The sequence below is a fragment of the Zootoca vivipara genome, chromosome 1 (assembly GCF_965207765.1).
Source record: "Zootoca vivipara chromosome 1, rZooViv2.hap1.1, whole genome shotgun sequence".
NCBI lineage: Eukaryota > Metazoa > Chordata > Lepidosauria > Squamata > Lacertidae > Zootoca > Zootoca vivipara.
Window position 1 is genome coordinate 329,315 of NC_142582.1, and position 22,859 is coordinate 352,173.

The 22,859-nt window shown below is 45.1% G+C and overlaps 1 protein-coding gene across 50 annotated transcripts in view; it reads right to left on the reverse strand.

The window, feature by feature from the left end:
- The window catches only part of LRRFIP1 (LRR binding FLII interacting protein 1), a 133,207-nt gene extending 111,956 nt beyond the window's left edge, over positions 1-21,251 (reverse strand). For all 50 annotated transcript variants that reach the window (XM_060282805.2, XM_088675378.1, XM_088675355.1 and 47 more), the window contains exon 1: positions 21,104-21,251. In XM_060282805.2, the coding sequence (XP_060138788.1) occupies positions 21,104-21,229 (126 nt within the window). In that variant the 5' untranslated portion in view covers positions 21,230-21,251. The remainder of the gene's footprint in view (positions 1-21,103) is intronic.
- Positions 21,252-22,859: the final 1,608 nt, after the last annotated feature.

Here is a 22,859-nt window from a genome sequence, read left to right on the forward strand (position 1 = left end):
GAGGAGATCCCCACAGACTTTAGGGATGCCAAAATTATCAACCTTTTCTAAAAAGGTGATAGTTTCCGCAATCTGTTCTATCGAGGCATTTCTTTACAGTATTAGCAAAATTTGTGAACATACTTCAGCTCCTCCATGATAATATGACAGCAACAATCGCAGATAACAATGGCTCTCGAAGTGAACCATTCAGTGGGATCAGTGTTAAACAGGATTGTGTTATCGCCCCAACTCTATTATTTTCATTGCCATTTATTGTTTTAAATTATTATTTTCATTTTTCCTTCGACACTGTCGGATGTTTTTGTTAATTAATCTTACGTTAATTAAAGCAGTCAATAATTTTTTTGTTACCACAGGAATGCAAACATTTCATTCCTTGCCCAATTTCCTCAGCTTTTAGTTAAAAATCAAGAGAATTCCATCATTGGAACTACAGTGATAGCCTGGTTCTCAAACGTAATCCATTCCAGAAGACTGTTCAAGTTCCGAAACGTTCAAAAACTGTGGCGCAAAGGACTGCCTGCAAATTCAATTGAGAAAATTGAAAAACACGCAGTGGAAGTTGTTTGACTTCCAAGGCGCGTTCGAAAACCGAAGCATTTACTTCTGGGTTTTCAGTGTTCAGGTTCCGAAACGTTTGTCAACGGAGACATTCGAGAACCAAGGTACCACTGTATAAAGTTACAGTGCCTGCAATTTAGAGGGACAGATTTATACTGCTTGCAATTTACCAACATAAGAAAGGACACAAAGAAATGTAGCTGTTTTAGAAAAATGGGACAAATGTAACGGTTTTTGCAAAATGAGACAACCAGACCCCAAACAAAGTTGGAATCTATGCAGATACCAAAACAATGGCCACATCCAATGTTTACTATTTAATCACGTTAAACCCTGCCTTTATCCCCAAACCAGATTCCCTAGGAAGCTTACAAAGCACCATACTATAGCGAACACAACTAGAAGTACTAGCTGTGCTGGCTTTCGACTCTTATGTTCACCAGGACTATCTTCTAGCTCCTTCAGGTATTGTGTATAATTTCAGCTTAGTCTATCTTGGTACAGTCATGTCTTCCACAGAGCTAAAAGAAATAAATGGTTTTCATAATATCAATCAACCCCTCATTCCAAATGTTAATACATAGTGCAGAACATTTATAGATAAAGAATGCTACCCATTAAAAATTTCAGGCATGACTCTATCTTTTTCTTCCTAAAACCTCTAAATTACAGCTTGATCAGCATAGCGGAGCTATTGCTTAATGCCTATATTCTTAGCCATTTACTGATAAGAAAAAGCCTACCTGCTTCGCCGAACCACCACCTGAGATGGGCAGAACTCCACAACCCACTCTTATTGCCTTCCTGGCATCTTATTTAAATGAAGTCTTCTGTTATTCTGTCACGGAGCAGCCAGATCCATGAAAACTATAGTGCAGTGAAAATTCAAGAAATTGCAACTCTCGCACAAGCTATACTGAATGATCCAACCACTCAAAGAGACTGGACAGCTTGTGCGTGTGGGATGGGATTACAACATCTACCTGAGCAGGAGCTTCCATGGATTAATAGGTGTAATTTCTTTTAAGACTTTATGTTCTTTTAACTCTGTTATTCAGAAGTCCATGCACCGGAAAGCTCATTAAAAATGAATCCCATGATTAATTTAATTTTAATTTTTTTTTACTTCAGGAAGACAGTCCTAATTGTATGCCTGTTCATAAAGCCCATTCACCAAAGTCCTGGCAGGATTTTACACTTAAAAAGTAATAATCTCATTTTGGACAGCCCTATTAAAGTTTAATATAAATGTCCTAAGTCAGAAAATAAGATGGGCACCTAATAAGCAATGCAGAAGAGAACTCGGCAATAGTGGGAAGCTTCATGCCCAGCCTCCTGTTTTACACTTGAGAAATAGAAGTAAATTAGATTCCCTATGCAGACTGACCCCATTAAAGTTTGCTCCATAAAAGACTGCATGGCAATAATACAAGGGTGAAGGCAGACAGGGTGTTTAACTACTGAGTTTGCTGTTAGGCATATGGAACCAAGATGCATCATGGCAGAGCATTCCTTCAGCATCTTTTCGAGTAGTCAGTTGAGAATGTGCCAGGAGTACTCTTCATCTATCTAATTCAGTGGTTTCAACCAGGGTCCCTTCCTTCCCTCCCTCCCTCCTTTGAAGTGCTCTCATGTCTCTGCCCCCAAAGGCTTGCACAGCTGTTTGCTGCAGCAGCCCTGGCTCCAAGCTCCGCAGGTGAATGGTGCTTGCCAGGAGCTGAGGCGGCTAGGAGTCCAGGGGTGGCTGCAGCAGCTGCCTGGAGGACTCCCAAGGAGAGGGGAGAGGAGGCTGAGGGAACCCTCCACAAGGGAGGGTGTCTGAAAAAGGGTGAGAGGCTGCCAGCTCTGCAGGCAGAGGGTGACATAACTGGGCTCCTGAGCCCCACAGGGGTGCCACAGAGGGAAGGTAGTTGGCCAAGGGAGCCATGGACTCAAAAAGGGTGAAAACCTCTGATCTAATTTCATCTGTCTGGATCCTGGGGGCTCACTTACTGTTTGTGCATTGACACAGGGGTTGTGGCCAAATAAGGCTATTTGGTGAGCCTGGAGTGGTGCAAACAGAGAAGCAAATCAAGATGGCCAACCTTGCTGAGCCATGGGGCAAGAGAGAGTGAAGAAGAAGAAGAGGAGGGAGTCCAGAAGGTGGAAGGAGTGCTTGCTGCCCCCCATCCGCATAAGAAGCATTACTCTTGAGTGGCAAAAGTCCTGTGGCTGGCTGGAGACTGATTCGTCCCCCTCTGCTTTGGGTACATCCCCAGCTGTGCTTCTACCAACCCTCTGCTGCCACATCCTTGCCTCCTCAAAGGTTGACCCTAGTTTTCATTTCTTTATCCTTCCTCCACATTCACCTTCAGCTCTGCCCCCCGACAGAATTTTATTGTGGATCAACAGCTGTTCACCCAGCTGCTGGGTTATCATTCATGGACTACCAGCAGAGGAAGCCTTTTAAGAAGCCCTTTTACTTCCAATATTAGATCAGTCATGATTCTTGATCATTTCATATATAGAGTGTGCGCGTGTTTTAAGAGAATCCCGCTTCAGATATTTTCCTACATCTCATTTCTGCTCTGCACTTGGCAGCTAAAAGGCCTCTCCAATGGTCACCTGAGAGTCACGGCATGCAGGCTGAGGCAAGCATGGAAGAATGTCTGTACTAAGCTGAATGTGCACTCACTCATGGATCCATCTCAGGCAATGTTTCAGCCAAGCCAAAAGCCTACCTTCAGCTATGCAGTAAGTAGAGCCAGAGGAGAGGGAATTGAAAGAGATATTCCCTACACTGCTTAATCAAACTCAGCAACAACTGTGCAGTGCACATCAGTCCTTCCAGGTAAGAAAAGAAGAGTAAAGGAAAGATATCCCCTGCAGAACTGCTCTTCATTTGGCAACACATCCTACAGCATCAGTATCGTTCTTCACTAGACATTTAAAGCATTCTGCTTATGTGCAAGACCAATGTGTTTGACCCAAATAGTTTTAAAGATGGGCCCAGACATGTTCATTTGTTTATTTAAACAATTTATATGCTGCTTTACACTAGGGCTGGGCAATATCTAGTTTCCAACATCATGGTATATCAGCAGCTAAATACCACAATATACTGATATATGCTGATGTCTGGTATGTATTTCAGCCATTTCTTCCTCCACATCTCAGGGGAAGAAGAAGCAGCCGATTGCCCACCTTACATGGTAATTGAGCCATGAGAGGGGCATCGGGGCTTTCTTTCTCTCTTTTTTAAAGATAATTTTTATTGATTTTCTTTTCTCGTAACAATATCTATAATCATTGCATAACATTCACATTTCAGTTTCCCCCTTCCCTGTTGACCTCCCTCAACTTCCATCCCTGGTTTATTACATCTCATGTTACATTCTGCTGTTTATACGTATTTCTATATTGTCATACTGTTAGGTTTCTTATTTTTTGTAAATAAAATTGTAAATGTTTATTTAAATCCTGCTAATGAGTCTATTTTTCTTTGTTCTTTCTGCAGATATAATGTAAAAGGTTCCCATTCTTTTTCAAATGTGTCTGTTAACATAGCCAGCTAAGGCTAAGGCATCGGGGCTTTCTTGAACTGCTCAGCCTATGATGTCGCTCCAGGTGACACTTGAGCTGGCCTGGATGAATGCGAGCCGGAGAGGTATTGGGGCTCCCTCCAAGGTGTCTGCCTGTCTCTGCCCAAGCAGATGGGCTGCCTCTCTTTGCTCTTGGGGTGGCTGGTCCCTCTGGGAGGAAAGACACACACACACACACACACACACACACACACACACACACACACACCGGGCGAAGGCAGGAAGGTGGCAGCCAAGCCCATGGAGTGTGAGAAGCACATTCTCAAGCTCTGAGCATCTGTCCGCCTTTGTCTGAACAGGCCAGCTCCATCTTACCTCTTGGAGCGACCAACCGTCCCAAGAGGAAAGGTGCAGCCTGCCCACTTGGGCAAAGGCAATTTGAGCGGCAATACACTGTGGTGGCTTGGGAGCTGCACTGTATCAGCAGCTTAAAGAGTCTGAAACTGGTAGCGTGATCATAGAATCACAGAGTTGGAAGAGACCACAAGGGCCATCCAGTCCAACCCCCTGCCAAGCAGGAAACACCATCAAAGCATTCCTGACAAATGGCTGTCAAGCCTCCGCTTAAAGACCTCCAAAGATGGAGACTCCACCACACTCCTTGGCAGCAAATTCCACTGCTGAACAGCTCTTACTGTCAATGTGAACGCCATACTAGTTTCAGACAATAAATAGAAGGATCATCCAGCCCCACTTGATGTCATAGACTCTACGTGGTATGTAGTAAGGTTGAAAGATACACTTAAGATAAAATCAGTTAAATCTAACCATATACTAAAAAAACTTACTTTAAATGCCTGTTTTTTAAGTTACTGGAAGATACAGCTATACATCACCTCCAGGCTTGTTGGGGTTTGTGCTTGTAGCCAAACCACCTGTTAAAGAGTTTTTTCAACCAAAAAATCATTTCTTTGGGTCCAGCACATTTCCAGCTACCAGGCACCTAATTAGCAGAGAAAACACACACAGCCTTCAGTGTGTAGGAGTTCCAAGTCAGGCATGGAGTAATAAATCACAGGAAACAATACAGTACAGACAGAAATTCATTTACTGTTGGTTTAAGCATAACAGTTACAGAACTATACAGGAAAGCAAGCTTCTGTCAGTGCCCTGACTGATGTACACTTAATAGGTTGCAGGCCTTGCCCTAGATAGCTGCAAGGCCTCCCCTCTCCTGATCACATCCTTACAGTTCAGGCTAAACAATCTCTCCGTCCAGTCTAGAAGCTGTGCATGTGGAGGAAGAGTTCTCACAGTGTTGACTAGGCCTGTGCAATTTATTGCTATATCATTCCAACTCTATGATTCTTCAGAGAGGTGGTGGCCCTGAGATACTGCACTTGCCTGGCATGCCCCTGCCCCACCCTGGGCAGTAATTGGGGACGCAAAGCCCCTGCCTCCACCCGCCACCCACCCAAGACTGCCTGCTCCTTCTCCCAGATGTCCCATCTCCACCCCATGGATCTCATGGCTGCTCCTTTTACCACAAAGGATCTTCATGCCCATCCTATATAGTTCAGTTTTTCAGACATGGTTATAAATCGGTATATCACAATGTTTAGCTGGTGATATATCATGATGTTGAAAACCAGATATTGCTCAGCCCTAGTGTTGACCTTGTATCTGCAGTAAACTAACTTGTAGTTCAGCAGCTTCTGGTAACTTCCAGTAACTTCTAATAGCTTCTCTAACTTGAATGTCTCATCTCAATGACGTTCAAAGGCTACACTATGGCCCAATGCATACAGACATTGGATTATCAGTAAAGCACACGAAATACTAAGAATGCAAAAATTAATTTGGAACTTCAAACATTATGTCAGGGTATCATAAGGAAACTACATTTTAAAAGTACCCAGGAATTTCAGAGTCTGATATTTCTAGTTGTGCTGAAGTCTGTTTAACGCTGTATTGTTTGGTTGGGAGCTGGCCACAGTGGCTGGGGAAACCCAGCCAGATGGAAGGGGTATAAATAAATATATTATTATTATTATTATTATTATTATTATTATTATTATTATTAATTCCCCCCAAGGTTTAAAAGTCCTTTTCAAATGGTGGGGAACTTAAAATAGAAATGTTTTAAAATAAAATTATCCTTATATGTATACAAAGCACTTAAATTCCTCTTTAGCAAGAGGAAGAAACCCAATACCTCCTTTTCTGTTTTACATCCCAACAGCTATAGTGTACAGTGGCAGTGTCTTTATTGAAACTGTTGCCGGTATTTCAGTAGGAGAAGTAAGAAAGGTTATTGAGAGCTAGCCTGTCAAAATATCTCAATCAACATCCTAAGCGAGAACATTTGGGTGGGAATTGTATCTGAATGAGGGTTACTTTTACACACACAATATGTTTTGGGGAAATTAATGAAAGCATCATAATCAAGTGGCCCAGAACCAAATCTGGGTGTAGCTGTCTGTGTCCAGTTATGCCATTACCAAAGCAAGATATTCATGCCAGAGGGACTTCTTTAGTCCCTTTAGGTTTCACATGAAGCAGCAACTATGAATGGCCCAAGTCAGAATGCCAACTGTATTCATTCTCTCTCTGACCCAGTTTTTAGCATATGTGATCGGGGCGTAGGAAGATAGGGGCAGTGGGAGCGGGGCGCCCCGGACAGTGCAATCCCAGGGGTGCCACCGTGGCTGCCCCCAAAACACAAGCCCATACCTGCGCAAACACCCCGCCCCCAGAACGCGTGCCACGTCCCTGGGGGCAGCGTGCCTGCTCTCCGCCCTGGTGGCGGAGCATGATGCTCCGCCCCTGTATGTGATAAAAAGGACTGAAGACTTAAGCATGATCTTTTAGGTAAATTCTCTTTAATGTCCTTTTGCCAGTAGCCACCATTCTCATACAATAAGTTTAAGTGTTTAAGAGAAAACAGACAGCAGCTGCTATTTCAGAGAGCTATTTAAAGGTTCTGTTACCATGTCCATCTAGCACAGATTATATACTGTGCTTGTCAGGCTGCTGCTCTACCTCTGGTAGAGACAAGCACCCTTCCTTCCTTCCTTCCTTTCTTTCCTTCTGACACTCTAAGAATAGTTTTGTGGAATTGAGGGCAAAAAGTTTAAGTTAGACAATTCCCATTATGAAACAGATGAAATTTGTGGAGCAATAACAGTTCCTGTTGAAACTAAACCTCTGGACAGGTGTTAAATGTATCATCTTACACTCCTAAACTAATCTTGCTAAAAGGAGCTTTTGCATGCCCCCCAGACATGGCCAGATGTCTGCATAAACCATAAAGAGCATGAAAGACAAGGTTAATCTATATGTGTGTGTGTGTGTGTGTGTGTGTGTGTGTGTGTAGGCATTGTGTGTGCAGAGGTCACAGCCTTTCTCCGTAACCGCTGAACTGTAATGTAACAAATTTGGCCACAACGTTCCATGCCCCTCAGTGAGGGATCTGGCATAATTTTTCCCCAAAAATAGCAAACTTTTCATACCTAAAATAATGATTAAACACAAAAAGTGGCGCCCAAATTAGATGTCACCAGCAGAAACTCTGAAGACTCCAGCAGCATCCAATAGAAAGGCAGATCACCCACTGCTGCCTCCAAAGCCGCGCCACCAGATGACATCACAAAATTCCACAGCAACCAACTGAAAACAGGCCTTTTGCAGCAACAAGGCCCAACATTGCCAAGTGGAGGTAGGGGCCTGGCTGGGAGGGATGGGGGGCGAATAGGGGGTAGGGATAAGTAATGGGTCAGAACAGGGATGAAACTGCCCTCTCCACAGTATCTCGCTTTGGCTTTGTGGACTTGGCTGAGTGGATTTAGGGGCCTGCCTGGGTGGGGGTGGGCGGGGCCAAATAGGCCACAGCATAGAATCAACTGAATATGGGCCTTTTACAGGGCCACGTCTTTGGGTAAAATAAATGTTATTCCACATAACACACGTGGGTAGGGGAGTCAGGGTTCGGACAGGGCAAAATTTTACAGAACACGCGCATTGGGGGAATGATTGTGTGCAAAATGAATGGGTCACGGGGATAACCCGGGGTGGTTGGACAGAGGAAAGGAGGGAAATCACAGGGGTAAGTGGGGGGGTTAGGGAGAGGAGAGGGGGGAAATCACAGGGATAAGCCGGGGGGAAGAGGGGGCATAATAGGTCATGGATCAGGACAGAGTTGGGGGATTCACAGGGAAGAGGGAGGGGGATGAGGGGGGAATCACAGGGATAAGTCATGGATCGGCACAGGGTAGGGGAAATAACACAAATAACCCACAGCAACGCGTGACAAGGCCAGCTAGTTGTGTATAATAAAGATGTTCAGACAGGACCTGAGGACAGTAGCTAAGAATACATTTTCAGAGTGGCACACTCTACTGAACAAGAGACTCATAATCCTTACTGCAGAAGGATGCAAAGCCCAAGCTTTTAAGTACAGAATGTTGAAACATTAAGGCCTAGTCTACATAGGGCGGCTAATAGATTGGATGGTGGCTAATAGATTGAGGTTGAAGCCTAACAAGGGGATGGGACAGGTAAACTGAAAACAGGCCTTTTGCAGCAAAAAGGCCCTTGTGGAGGCTCCCTGGTCCTGAATGGGGTAACTGTGCGTAGCCTGGGAGTCATTTTGGACTTACAGCTGTCCATGGAGGCACAGGTCAATTCTGTGTCCAGGGCAGCTGTCTACCAGCTCCATCTAGTACGCAGGCTGAGACCCTACCTGCCCATAGACTGTCTCGCCAGAGTGGTGCACGCTTGTTATCTCCCGCATGGACTATAGCAATGCGCTCTACGTGGGGCTACCTTTGAAACTACAATTAATCCAGAATGCGACAGCTAGACTGGTGACTGGGAGTGGCAGCCGAGACCACATAACACAGGTCCTGAAAGACCTACATTGGCTCCCAGTACGTTTCCAAGCATAATTCAAAGTGTTGGTGCTGACCTTAAAGCCCTAAATCTTCTCGGCCCAGTATACCTGAAGGAGCGTCTCCACCCCCATTGTACAGTGCCGACACTGAGGTCCAGCTCTGAGGGCCTTCTGGCACTTCCCTCACTGCAAGAAGTGAGGTTATGGGGAAACAAGCAGAGGGCCTTCTGGGTAGTGGCGCCATAGCTGCCAAGTACCCCGTTTTCCTTGGGAAACCCCCGTATTTTCTTACCGTTTCCCGCAGGTGTCCCGAATGGCAAAATACCCCGTATTCCCCCAGATTACGGAGCTCCTGCCAGTGGCCATGTTCTTCTGGTGCCACACCACCACCGGAAGTCGCTTCTACGCACTTCCGGACATGCATAGAAGCGACTTCTGGTGCTGCGGACATTTTGGAAATGGGCACAGCGGCATAGGAAGTTGCTTCTACGCATGTCCGGAAGGGTGTAGAAGTGACTTCCAGTGCCGCGGTACTGCTGATCCTGGATTTTCCAATTCGGAACTTGGCACCTATGGTGGTGCCCACCTTGTGGAATTCCCTCCCATCAAATGTCAAGGAAATAAACAACTATCTGACTTTTAGAAGACATCTGAAGGCAGCCCTGTTTAGGGAATGCTTGATGTTTTATCATGTTTTTAATATTCTGTTGGGAGCAGCCCAGAGTGACTGGGGAGACCCGGTCAGATGGGCGGGTTATAAGTAATATATTATTATTATTATTATTATTATTATTAGCAGTGGAATGAGATGGCAGAATGGACAATGCCACTTCAGCCTACAGGTAGAATACCACGTGTGAAAATATATGAACCAGCAAGGAAGAAAAATCACATCGTGGATAAAGTTTCTAAACTTGGGTTTTTGCCTACATTGCAGCTAGAAAATTTGCAACGAATATCTAACTAAAGGAAGCATTCAAAATATGACCCACCACCTGCAGGTAAAAAGGTAAAGGACCCCTGGTTGAAGAAGTCCAGTCAAAGGTGACTATGGGGCTCAGCTCCACTTTCAGGCCGAGGGAGCCAGCCTTTGTCCACAGACAGCTTTCTGGGTCACGTGGCCAGCATGACTAAACCGCTTCTGGCGCAACAGGACACTGTGATAGGAGCCAGAGCGCACAGATACGCTGTTTACCTTCCCACCTATTTATATACTGGCACTGTCATGCTTTTGAACTGCTAGGTTGGCGGAAGCTGGGACAAAGCAATGGGAGCACATCCCAATGCGCAGACTCGAACTGCAGACCTTCCGATTGGCAAGCCCAAGAGGCTCAGTGCCAGCTGCAGTCTCAGAAGTTGTGCAATCCATTCTACCAACTCATGCTTGGGTAAACCAGGCCTATCGGAGAGCTTTGGGAACATTATTATATTATATACAGCCCTATACAGTCATACCTCGGGTTAAGTACGCTTCAGGTTGAGTACTTTCAAGTTAAGTACTCCGCGGACCCATCTGGTACGGATTAATCCACTTTCAATTACTTTCAATGGAAAGGTTTGCTTCAGGTTAAGTACAGAATTCCAGAACCAATTAAGTACTTAACCTGAGGTACCACTGTACCAGCAGGTCTATAATTCAGCCCTAAATCCTATTATTCTGGATGTGTTTGCTGCCCTGAGCTCCTTCAGGAGGAAAAGCATGATATAAACAGCAACAACAGCACTACCATAATTACCAACATCCTAGGAGTAAACTACGGTATATTTGAAGACAAAGACAACTTTTACTTCTCCAGCACCTACGGCTGTGTCCATTCAATAGGCAGAATGTGGTCTTAAGTAGGCAAAGAGAATGCTGAAAATGATATTACTTAACTGTACTGCACCCACAGATGTGTCTTGTGCATAATAAGAGCATGAACCAAGCCTCAAAAAGTGTAACATATCCCTTCCGTGATGGTGCATGATATTGTGGCAAGGGTGGGGATGAAGAGATTAGACAACAGCATAAATGCTTAACTGTACATATTTCTAGTAAAAGCCTGGGAGGAAGAGGCAAAAGAAAAAGAAACTTATTTATCACTATTGCCCACAAGTCCTTCACACACACGCTGGCTGTTAGTTCCAAACAACCAGCTGGTAGGTTTTTAATACTTCCTTTCCACACTAGGTCTTAGCCAAAAGGTTGAGAAGTACTTTTTCCTGTTATCAGCAGCCTGATTAACAATACCCTAATATTGGAAACAATCTATAGAAAACCCCATTGGAATTTGGTTATTTCGAATGTGGTTCTATCATGCCGCCTTACTCATCACAGAAGGGTAATTAAAGGCACTTCAAGAATAGACACTTTTGGTGAGACTTGGTTTCCTTTATTTTCCTTTATAAATGAGACAGAACATAACTTTTATTCCACCCTCAACAGAAGAATCTCTGGAGAAGATGTGTGAATTGATAATGCTTAAATAAACATATTGCTTGTGTACTGTGTACTGCATATGAAACTTAATAAGAAAGTACCACTGGACAAGTTACTGTAGTTATGTGTTCTTGTATTTACATAGAAAACAATAAATAATATTGGGGGGGGGAAATACTTGTTTCCTGCAACTCAACTTTTGCTACGTACAGTATGGCTCCCCTTTATCACATACACAGCCCAACAAGACAATGACAAGAATCCGCCAACAGCATTCGAATCAATCAATCTGGCTAACCTGATCCAAGCACACACACATACACCTCACTCACACATGAAAACAAATTTCACTACAGCCAATCAAAGACAACCAACCACACCCTAGGCCAACCCCAACTTCTCTCACCACCAAAGGAATATGAGTGAATAGTAAAGAAAACCCACACAAGTGATGCTGACCTAAAACCCCACACATACAATAAGCAGAATAGAAACATTGCCCCGACCCCACCATTCCCTTCTCCACCTCTTTCTCCCTTTTCTTCCTAATGTAACACTAATGTCTCAACAAATGAAACTGATCAGTAGAAAACGTAACTTGAAAAAAGAAACATTGTGCATACTTTTGTAAAACAAGATATATATATGTGTGTGTGTGTGTGTGTGTTCCCACTGCGTGTGCGGATGTCCCAACCTTGCACCGTAACTGCTGAACCGAATTGCATCAAATTAGGACAAAGCGTACCTTGCCCATCGGGGAGGGATCTAACATTTTAAAATTATCAAAAAACCACACCTTTCACACCTAAAATAATGATTAAACACAAAAAGTGGCACCCTAATTATATATCATCAGCAGAAGCCCTGAAGACTCCAGCAGCATCCAATAGAAAGGCAGATCTCCAAATCGTTACATCATCAACCACCGTCCAACAACTGCCAAAACGGCCATTCCACCTCCAATGTCCAAGCCCAAAGCCTCTCCCAGCGACTGCATTAATAAACGCCTGGCAGTATTAGGCAGTCATTCATCATTTCCCCTAACATGCACTTGGGGGCACGGCGAGGGGTTTTTGCTTTTTAATTTAGTGGGTGTTGTGTCACATGCGAGGCTGCGGCGGCCATTTTAAGTAAGGGCAGTCATTCCCCTTTTAACCTAGGCTTTATACTATGACTGATTGCAAGCCTCTGCGTCTTTAAAAAAACCAACAACCATGCACTTTCTCTCCCCACTTTAAGTCCTCGGATATTTGCAGTGGCCAATCCCCCCCCCCCCCGATTTACAATCCCCTACCTTCCCCTCACCACTTCCTGGGTTTTTTATGGAACCGAACAGCTCGGGCACTTCGGAACGCGCCTTCTGTTGCGACGGGGCTGTGGGGCTTCACTATTTGATTCCCCCCCTCAGTTGAGATTTTTAAAGTAGTTCTCTGGGTCCCAGGGTGCATCATCACCCCTGATCCTTTTCTTTGCCCAAACGGACCTCTCCCCACCTTCCTCAACACCAAATACTCCTCAATTATACCCACAATAAAAACCATTTTTAAAAAAGTTACAAACAACACATTAAAAAAACAAAATAAATTCCATCCCACATTCCAAAAAATTACACCAAAAATAAAAAACCAAAAAACAACCACCCACATCAAAATCATACACTAAACGCCAAAATAAATAAAAAAAATTCCTTCAGTAATAAAAACTTAGTTGGTCTTTAAGGTGCTACTGAAGGATTTTTTTTTATTTTACTTCGATCCAGACCAACACGGCTACCTACCTGTAGCCAAAATAAATGACAACCCCAACTAGAGAAATAAAACTGTAAACAGCACAATTAAAAAAAAACCAACACCACATCCTACATTCAAAACACCTACTCCAAAATTAGAAAATCCAAATAACAAAAAAACCACAAAACACAAAACGCCCAAATCATACAATACCCACCAAAATAAATGACAACCCAAAAATAAAATTAAACAATAATAACTTCTGCTTCTCATGTTCTTATTTTTTAAAAAATTAATCTAAATATATAAAAATGTTCACGATGCGTGCGCAGGGGCCAATGTATGGAGATACAGGGGGGAGGGGACAACAATCCCTGGGGACAACAGAGGGCTCAGACGAAAGTGCATGCTGGGAAATAGAAACCAGAAGCTGACAGTTCCTTCTCCAAGGGTGGGGGCCCAAGTATGGAAATACAGGGGGGAGGGATGGGGGGAGGAGGGGGCTTGATAGCTCATGAGTCAGGACAGGGTGGGGCCAGTCACAGGGATGTGCCTGAGGGGTGGGGGAAGAAGGGGGCTTGAAAGCTCATGGGTTGGGACAGGGTGGGGGCAGTCACAGGGATGAACCAGGGGGTGGGGGGAGGAGGGGGCAGGGTAAGTCATGTGTCCGGACAGAGTGGGGGGGGAAATCACAGGAAAGAACCACAGCAACGCGTGGCCGGGCCAGCTAGTATTTAATAAAAAGACTTTTAAAAGTATAATTCCCGCACTAAGTGCAATTTCTTGGTATTGTGTAGGAGCTTGACTTTATGCAACATGAGTAATTTGTACAGTTTCCTTCTTTTATTTGTTCACACTGATTTCCTTTTAAAAACTGCTCTCACATCCTGTAGATGCAAGACGTACCAAGCCCAGAAACAAATAAACTCTACCTGAAATTTATTGGCCTCCATCAAGCATTTAAAAAGCAGTATATAAACAACTGGAAGAATGGGAAATTGTTCACATAAACACTCCAAATGTTACAAAGCACTTAGTTCTGGAAACAAATCTAGAAAGGGGGAGTGCCCTTCTGCAACCCTATGAGCCATATCACTTTAGTTAAAGAAAACAGTCTGTTGTACATTTCAGTATAAAGGTAAAGTATATATTGCTACAAACATCACACAATAGTAAATTAGATTAAAAATAGGACACTGGATCAAGATCTTCCAGGAATCATACTTATGGCGCTGTATATTATGTATGTACTAAAGATCTTGGTTAACCAAGGTATATTAGAAATTATTCTTCATATTCATACAAAACCTTGGTTTCTTATGCTTCTACTTGGGCCTTTAAGTATGAGCAGTGGATTATCAAGCATTTCTATAAAGCCAGGAAAATACTAATTGCCTTCCTAATTAGGGATAGGCTTTCTCACCAACTGCGTTAAATTGGTGATCTTTGGTGATATGGGTGGGTGCGTGGGTGCGCACTTGTGTTCATAAGCACAGTGTGGCTTCCTTTCATGAAGCATAATGATATAGCATACTAAGTTTATACCATGTCATGTTAATATAAATTAGTATACTAAAAAAACAACACTTGTTACAAGTGTTCATTTCTGCACTATTCTTACCTGAATTTGGGAAATGCTTCTTGGGGCAACCCCATTTTTCCTTATTGTGATGTAAGTTCAGGCTGAGACAAAGAGATTTGCCCAACATCAGCCAATGAGATTCATGGGTACTTCAGCTCAGCCCAAGTCCAACACTCTTAACTAATTCATTTCAAAAGCCTCCAATGAATATGCAATGCAGATAATATTCAGATACTTACTTTAAAAGAATATACTACATTTAGACAGAACACTAGGCCATAGATAGTTTTAACCATGATTTGCTGAATAAGTTAGAACCCAACTCAGACATTCAAATAAACAGTGCTTTGTTTTAACTGATGTTGGTTTGTTGTCTCTCCGCCTCATCTGAGAATACCCAGCTGCTTGACTGAAGCCCGTCTTGGCAGCCAGTACCCCTTCCCTTATAGCAGCTGGCTGCAGAAACAGGGTGGAGAACCAATATTCTCCTGGGGAGATGTTCTGCTGCTGTCCACATGCTCCCATGCTCCCGTGGTTCAGCTTTATATCCGAATGCAGTCGTTTGACTGCAGTCTGTACAAACTGGCTTAACATACATAAGCTGCTATACAGCTCAGCTGTGGCCCAGTTCAGATGCAGTACCAAGCCACAATCGTGTCCCCCGCCTCCAGCCGCAAAGAAGAGTACAGAAAGCATCTACTTCTGTTTTCAACCAGCTGCAGAACATTGTTTTAACTTTTAGTCAATTTGATTAGTTTTAATTATAGTTTACCCTAACAAGCCGGGATAATAGAACATGGTTTGAACTCTGCTTGTTCAGACAAACAGTTGTTAAAACTAACTTCATTTCTTTCCACTTTTGATTTAACAAACTTGATGGGTACTTGAAAATGCATGTTTCCACTTTCCTTCTCACAGCTGTGCCAGAGGAGAGATGAGAGGAGGGGCAATGCACAAATGCACTAAGTCAAGCCCCCATGGTACCCTCCAGATGTTATGGACTATAACTCCCATCATTCGTGACCAGTGGCCATGCTAGCTGAGGCTGATGGGAGGTGTATTCTAAAACATCTCATGTGTACAAAGTTGGGGAAGATTTAGCATTATCAGAACTGTTCAGACTGCTTCCGAGTTTGAGGAAGGGCCATCGCTCAGTGGTAGAACAGCTGCTTTGCATGCAGAAGGTCAGGTCCAATTCATTACACCTTTAGGAAAGGCTGGGAAAGAACACTGCCAGAAACCCTAGGAAGCTACTGCCAGTTTGTGTAGACAATACTGAGCCAGATGGGACAGTTGTCTGGCCCAGCATAAGGTAGCATCCTTTGTTCCTATCTTAAGTTTTTCACATGATATGCTTACTAGGAAATAGTTCCTTTCAGTAGCAAGTTAAATCAGGCTTTTTTTGGATGAGCATTTCAAGAGGGAGGCAATATAGAAAATCTTTTAGATTACTATTTCATTGTTTTATTTTGTATTTTAGTAAAAGTACTAATGCATTTTATTGTTTTGAACTTTTTCGTTAGCTGTTCTGGATACTATTTGTTGAAAGATGAGTTATAAATATTTTGGTCATTTTGAATGGTGAGAATTTCTAATTACAGTGGTATCTCGGTTTACAAACTCAATTGGTTCCGGAAGTCTGTACTTAACCTGAAGCGAACTTTCCCATTGAAAGTAATGGAAAGTGGATTAATCTGTTGCAGATGGTCCGTGGAGTACTTAAATGGCCTCAGTCCAGTATACCTGAAGGAGCATCTCCACCCCCATCGTTCTGCCCGGACACTGAGGTCCAATACCGAGGGCCTTCTGGCGGTTCCCTCGTTGTGAGAAGCCAAGTTGCAGGGAACCAGGCAGAGGGCCTTCTCGGTGGTGGCTCCTGCCCTGTGGAACGCCCTCCCATCAGATTTCAAAGAGAAAAACAGCTACCAGATTTTTAGAAGACATCTGAAGGCAGCCCTGTTTGGGGAGGCTTTTAATGTTTAAGTGTTTTATTTCATTTTTCTGTTGGAAGCCGCCCAGAGTGGCTGGGGAAACCCAGCCAGATGGGCGGGGTATAAATAAATTATTATTATTATTATTATTATTATTATTATTATTATTAAACTGAAGCATACTTAACCTGAAGCAAACTTTCCCATTGAAAGTAATGGAAAGTGGATTAATCCGTTCCAGACAGGTCCGCGGAGTTCTTAAACTGAAAATACTCAGACCGAGGCGTACTTAAACCAAGGTAGGACTGTATTTGAGATCATGTCTACATGTCACGCTGCGTTAGTAGTATCTGAACTTTCATTTCCCACAGACAGCAACTAAGCTTGGGAACAATGCATTCAGATCATCCCTCCCTTGCTACAGCTACTATTACACTTGCCCAAGATAGATGGAAACTGGAAACTCTCTCAAGGGAGTACAGCCACAAGTGGTGGTGGGGAGAGATCCATCTGTGTGTCCTGAATCAATCACCAGTTACATGACATGCCAGGGTTTTGAAAGCACATATTTTCACCTTTATGGAGCATTTGCACACTATCCAAACCTGCTCAGTATCATAGAAGTAAGGCTTCACTGCCTGTAGTTAGAGAAGCCATTGTTGTTTCTTTTATATTACAAACAGCCTTTACGCTCCCTTTTTCTCCACATATATGGAGCTTTCATTTGTGCCTTCTATCAAACAATAGATTGTTATTTTGTCCAAATCTAGAAAACTATGCATTGAATGAAGTATAGATTACCTACAAACCAATATGCAAAATCAATGTTTGATCATCCTCATGTGGGATGAGTCTCATGATTGGAATGTAGTAATAGAGGGATACAATCTATTTCAGAGAAATAGAACAAACAATAAAGGAGGAGGAGTGGTGTTATATGTCAGGGATGTGTATACCTGTGAAGAGATCCAGGATTTAAAACTTCAAAGCCATATTGAGAGTATCTGGGTCAAAATTAAGGGAGGTATGACTGTATTTCATTCCAGGGGGCAAAAGGTAAAAGGGAACATGAACTTTTAACAACTTTCAAAGCAAAGAGAAGGTTAAGGGGAGATATGATAGCCATGTTAAAATATATAAAAGGATGTCATATAGAGGAGGGAGAAAGGTTGTTTTCTGCTGCTCCAGAGAAGCGGACACGGAGCAATGGATTCAAACTACAAGAAAGAAGATTCCACCTAAACATTAGGAAGAACTTCCTGACAGTAAGAGCTGTTCGACAGTGGAATTTGCTGCCAAGGAGTGTGGTGGAGTCTCTTTCTGTCAGGAATGCTTTGATGGTGTTTCCTGCTTGGCAAGGGGTTGGACTGGATGGCCCTTGTGGTCTCTTCCAACTCTATGATTCTATGATCCAGATTTGCAGGCAAACTAAAGCGCACAATTCAACAATTGTTGAGAGATCACCAGGGGGTTTGGGCTGGGTGTTCATCAGTATGCGGATGATACCCAGCTCTACCTCTCTTTCAAATCAGAACCAGTGAAGGCGGTGAAGGTCCTGTGTGAGTGCCTGGAGGTGGTTGGAGGATGGAGGATGGCGGCTAACAGATTGAGGTTGAATCCTGACAAGACAGAAGTACTGTTTGTGGGGGACAGGAGGCGGGCAGGTGTGGAGGACACCCTGGTCCTGAATGGGGTAACTGTGCCCCTGAAGGACTAGGTGCGCAGGCTGGGAGTCATTTTGGACTCACAGCTGTCCATGGAGGCACAGGTTAATTCTGTATCCAGGACAGCTGTCTACCAGCTCCATCTGGCATGCAGGCTGAGACCCTACCTCCTTGCAGACTGCCTCGCCAGAGTGATGCACGCTCTTGTTATCTCCCGCTTGGACTACTGCAATGCAATCTATGTGGGGCTACCTTTGAAGGTGATTGAAAGACCTACATTGGCTCCCAGTACATTTCCGAGCACAATTCAAAGTGTTGGTGCTGACCTTTAAAGCCCTAAATGGCCTCTACCCAGTATACCTGAAGGAGCGTCTCCACCCCTATCATTCTGCCCAGACACTGAGGTCTAGTGCCGAGGGCCTTCTGGCGGTTCCCTCGCTACGAGAAGCCAAGTTGCAGGGAACTAGGCAGAGGGCCTTCTCGGTAGTGGCGCCTGCCCTGTGGAACGCCCTCCCACCAGATGTCAAAGAGGAAAACAACTACCAGACTTTTAGAAGACATTTGAAGGCAGCCCTGTTTGGGGAAGCTTTTAATGTTTAATAGATTATTGCATTTTAATGTTCTGTTGGAAGCCGCCCAGAGTGGCTGGGGAAACTTAGCCAGATGGGCAGGGAATGAATGAATGAATGAATGAATATTTTGTAATGTTACAATGTTGCTCAAAAGATGGAGACAGTATAACAGGAGACACACAAAAATCACGCTAGCCAGTCAGTAGAGCTAGGGCAGTCTATTAGAAGGATATGGGTTTAACCATCTTTGGGAACATGTCAGAAAAGGAAGTTCTCTCTCTTTCTCTCCTTCACACAGCAACAGTATGTACAAAGGGGTGGGGAGGGAGAGAACCCCCAGGGGTCGGCAACCTAAGCGGCCCAAAGGGGTCGTTTAACTGGCCCATGGATCCCCGCTGCCCACTTGCGGGGACCGCCTTCTGTGACGCTGGCCAGCTTCCCATTGGCTGCAGGAAGCTCCTGCAGCCAATGGGAAGCTGCACATTCCTCCTCTGAGCCGGAAGGAGCACTGGAAATAGTGTTTGCACATGCGTGTGCACGCTCCGACCCACCGTGGCACCTGCGGGACCGTGAACTGGCCCAAGCCAAAAAAAAACCTTTGCCAACCCTTGACCTAAACCATCTGGAGGGCTTGAGTTTAAAAAGGACAAGCATCTCACCACAGTCAGTACAGATATCGACTTCCTCATCTTCTACTTCCCTCCTGAGGTTACTTAACTCACCCAAAAAGTTGTTGCTGCAGAACAGTACAGAAAAAAAGTGAGCAAAGCTCAGAGTGCAGAACGAGATCACCTCCTAAAGATCGAACTTCCGTTAAAGAAGTAACAGCCAAAACAGTTACTTCATAAGCTCTCACGTCTTTCCTGACCTTTAGCACCTTAAGTTAGTTAGAGGAACCAATATACTGTATGCCCATGAGAGAAAGAATTTATAGGTATATGAAACATGTTTTAAAGACCAACAGGTTTGCTGTGTGTTTCTGGACTACAGCTTCTTTTGTGAGAACTACGGTATGAAGCCTTATACCGTTACCAGTTGGCAGATCATATGTTATATTACTGAAAGGTATCGAAAGAAAGAGGGAAAGGTAAATAAGTAGCAGGGTCCAGTGGCCATGGAACACAAGAAGCAACATACAGAACCCAAATACATAAAAGGTTAAGCCTTCCTTCATCTTTTTGGATGAAATGTGAGATATAATTGCAATAAATAGATATATAAACTACAAGAACAATGGTTGGTGACTATACTAATCAAATCAGAGCCAGTGTGGCATAGTGGCTGGAGTGCAGGGGAAAGACCAGGGTTCAAATCCCCGTTTGGTCTTGGAGCTGACTGGGTGACCATGGGGCAAGGCACTGCCTCTCAAGCCCAACCCATAGCTGCCAAGTTTTCCCTTTTCTCACGAGGAAGCCTATTCAGCATAAGGGAATTTCCCTTAAAAAAAGGGAGAACTTGGCAGCTATGCCAACGTGCCTCACAGGGCTGTTGTGGGGATTGGTTGAGCAGAGGGGAGTGAAGAACCATGCATGACATCCTGAGCTACGTGAAAGGGAAAAGGTGCAGTATAAATGAAATACTCAAAATAAAACAATATACAGTATACAAATGTTTGTGTGTGTGTGTCTGTGTGTACACCAGCCACGCACAGTCACGGCTCCAGACAAGGGAGACTGCTGCCTTTAATTTAAACCTTGCCACCATAGCTGCCAAGTTATCCCTTTTTTAAAGGGATTTTCCCTTATGCTGAATAGGCTTCCTCGTGAGAAAAGGGAAAACTTGGCAGCTATGCTTGCCACTAAGAGAAACGGTTTTGTCTTGGAAAACAATACTTTGTGATTACAAACTTTATTGAACATTTTAAAGAGGGGGGGGGGACTCATTAAGGGGATATGAATGAGCTTATTAACCCTTCTTCTGCCGTGGCCGCAACTGGGCTGGACCCCTCCCCCCCTCCCCGAACGGCCTCCCGGAAGTTGATGGGAGGGGGGAGAGGAGAAATGAGGGGGGCAGCGGCACCTGACAGCTCCCACGTGAAAGGGGAGGGGCAGGGGCCGAGGTGACAGCCCCGGCCCCAGCCTCCCCTCCCCCGCCCCGGGCGCCCTGGGAGGGAGGGAGGGAGGGAGGGAAGAAGAGCGGAAAGAGGCAAGAGGCGCCTCCGGGAGACCAGCCAGCCAGGCAGGCAGGCGCGCCCCCCTCCCTCCGCCCCCGCCCCCGGTCGCTGCTCACCTCGCGAGCGATCTGGTTGAGGGCATCGTCCTCGGCCGCGGCGGGCCTCTCGCGGTTGGGCTGCCTCTTCCTCCCGGCCGGGCCTGCCTGCTGCTGCTGCTGCTGCTGCGCCCCGACCCGCTCCATGGCGCTGCCGCCGCCGCCCTCCTCGCAGGCGCCTCGGGCGTGAGAAGAAGGAGGCTCGGGGAAGCCGGCGCATGCGTGCACGGGGCTCCGGGAGACGGGCCGGGGGGGGCCGAGGGAGGGGAGGGGGCGGGGCTTGGCTGACGGCTCTGCGCAAGGGGGCGGGGCCGAGAGAGGCGCTCACCTTGCAGGGCGAGAAAGAGGCGGCGGAAGGAGCCGGGCGCCAAAGGCCTTTTTTGTTCCACGAGGCGGAAACACCCGTCTCTCCCCCCCCCTTCCCACCCCCGCCCTGCAGGATGAAACCCTTTCAGAAAGGGTTCTGCTTCGGAGCAGCGGGCATTCCGCCGAGCAGGCAGGCTTCGCACGGCGAGGGCTGTGAAAGAGCCCAGGGCGAAAGCTCGAGAAATTGGGGGCGCCCCCCCCGGGTTTAATAAGCGCCGCCGCCCCCCGTTGTTACCCCGGAGCCCACTAAAGCCCAAGGAATCCCCCCTCGGGAACCGAAAGCCGCTAGGGAATCTCAAGAGGAGAAACAGAAAGGGAGACCCCCCCCCCGCCTCCTCACCTGCTTCTGGGCGATCTTATTTCCCCATCTGTAAAAACAGATAATAAAAAGAGCTCCCTCAAAAGCGACTGCTCACTGACAACGAGCCTGCTCTGGCATTCGAACATTCCTAATAAATTACTAGAAGTATGAACAGATTGTCCAGCTTGTGCCTCGGACGGTATGCTGAAATGATGCTTGGATGATGGGCTTGAGGGCATCCTGATCAAGTTTGCAGATGACACCAAAATGGGAGGGGGGGCTAATACCCCAGAGGACAGGATCACACTTCAAAATGACCTTAACAGATTAGACAACTGGGCCAAAGCAAACAAGATGAATTTTAACAGGGAAAAATGTAAAATACTACTGGGGGGGGGGGGGATGAAAGGCACAATTACAGCTTGAGAGCAGTACATGTGAAAAGATCCAGGAGTCTTGGTAGATCACAAACTTGACATGAGTCAACAGTGTGATGCAGCAGCTAAAAAAGCCAATGCAATTCTGGGCTGCATCAGTAAGAATATAGCATCTAGATCAAGGGAAGTAATAGTACCACTGTATTCTGCTCTGGTCAGACCTCACCTGGAGTACTGTGTCCAGTTCTAGGCACCACAGTTCAAGAAGGATACTGACAAGCTGGAACTTGTCCAGAGGATGGCAACCAAAATGGTCAAAGGCCTGGAAACGATGTCTTATGAGGAACGGCTTAGGGAGCTGGGTATGTTTAGCCTGGAGAAGAGAAGGTTAAGGGGAGATATGATAGCCATGTTCAAATATATAAAAGGATGTCATATAGAGGAGGGAAAGAAGCGGACACGGAGCAATGGATTCAAACTACAAGAAAGAAGATTCCACCTAAACCTTAGGAATTACTTCCTGACAGTAAGAGCTGTTCGACAGTGGAATTTGCCGCCAAGGAGTGTGGTGGAGTCTCCTCCTTTGGAGGTCTTTAAGCAGAGGCTTGACAGGCATCTGTCAGGAATGCTTTGATGCCGTTTCCCGCTTGGCAGGGGGTTGGACTGGATGGCCCTTGTGGTCTCTTCCAACTACGATTCTATATTCTATGATTAATCTTTAGAATATGCTTCT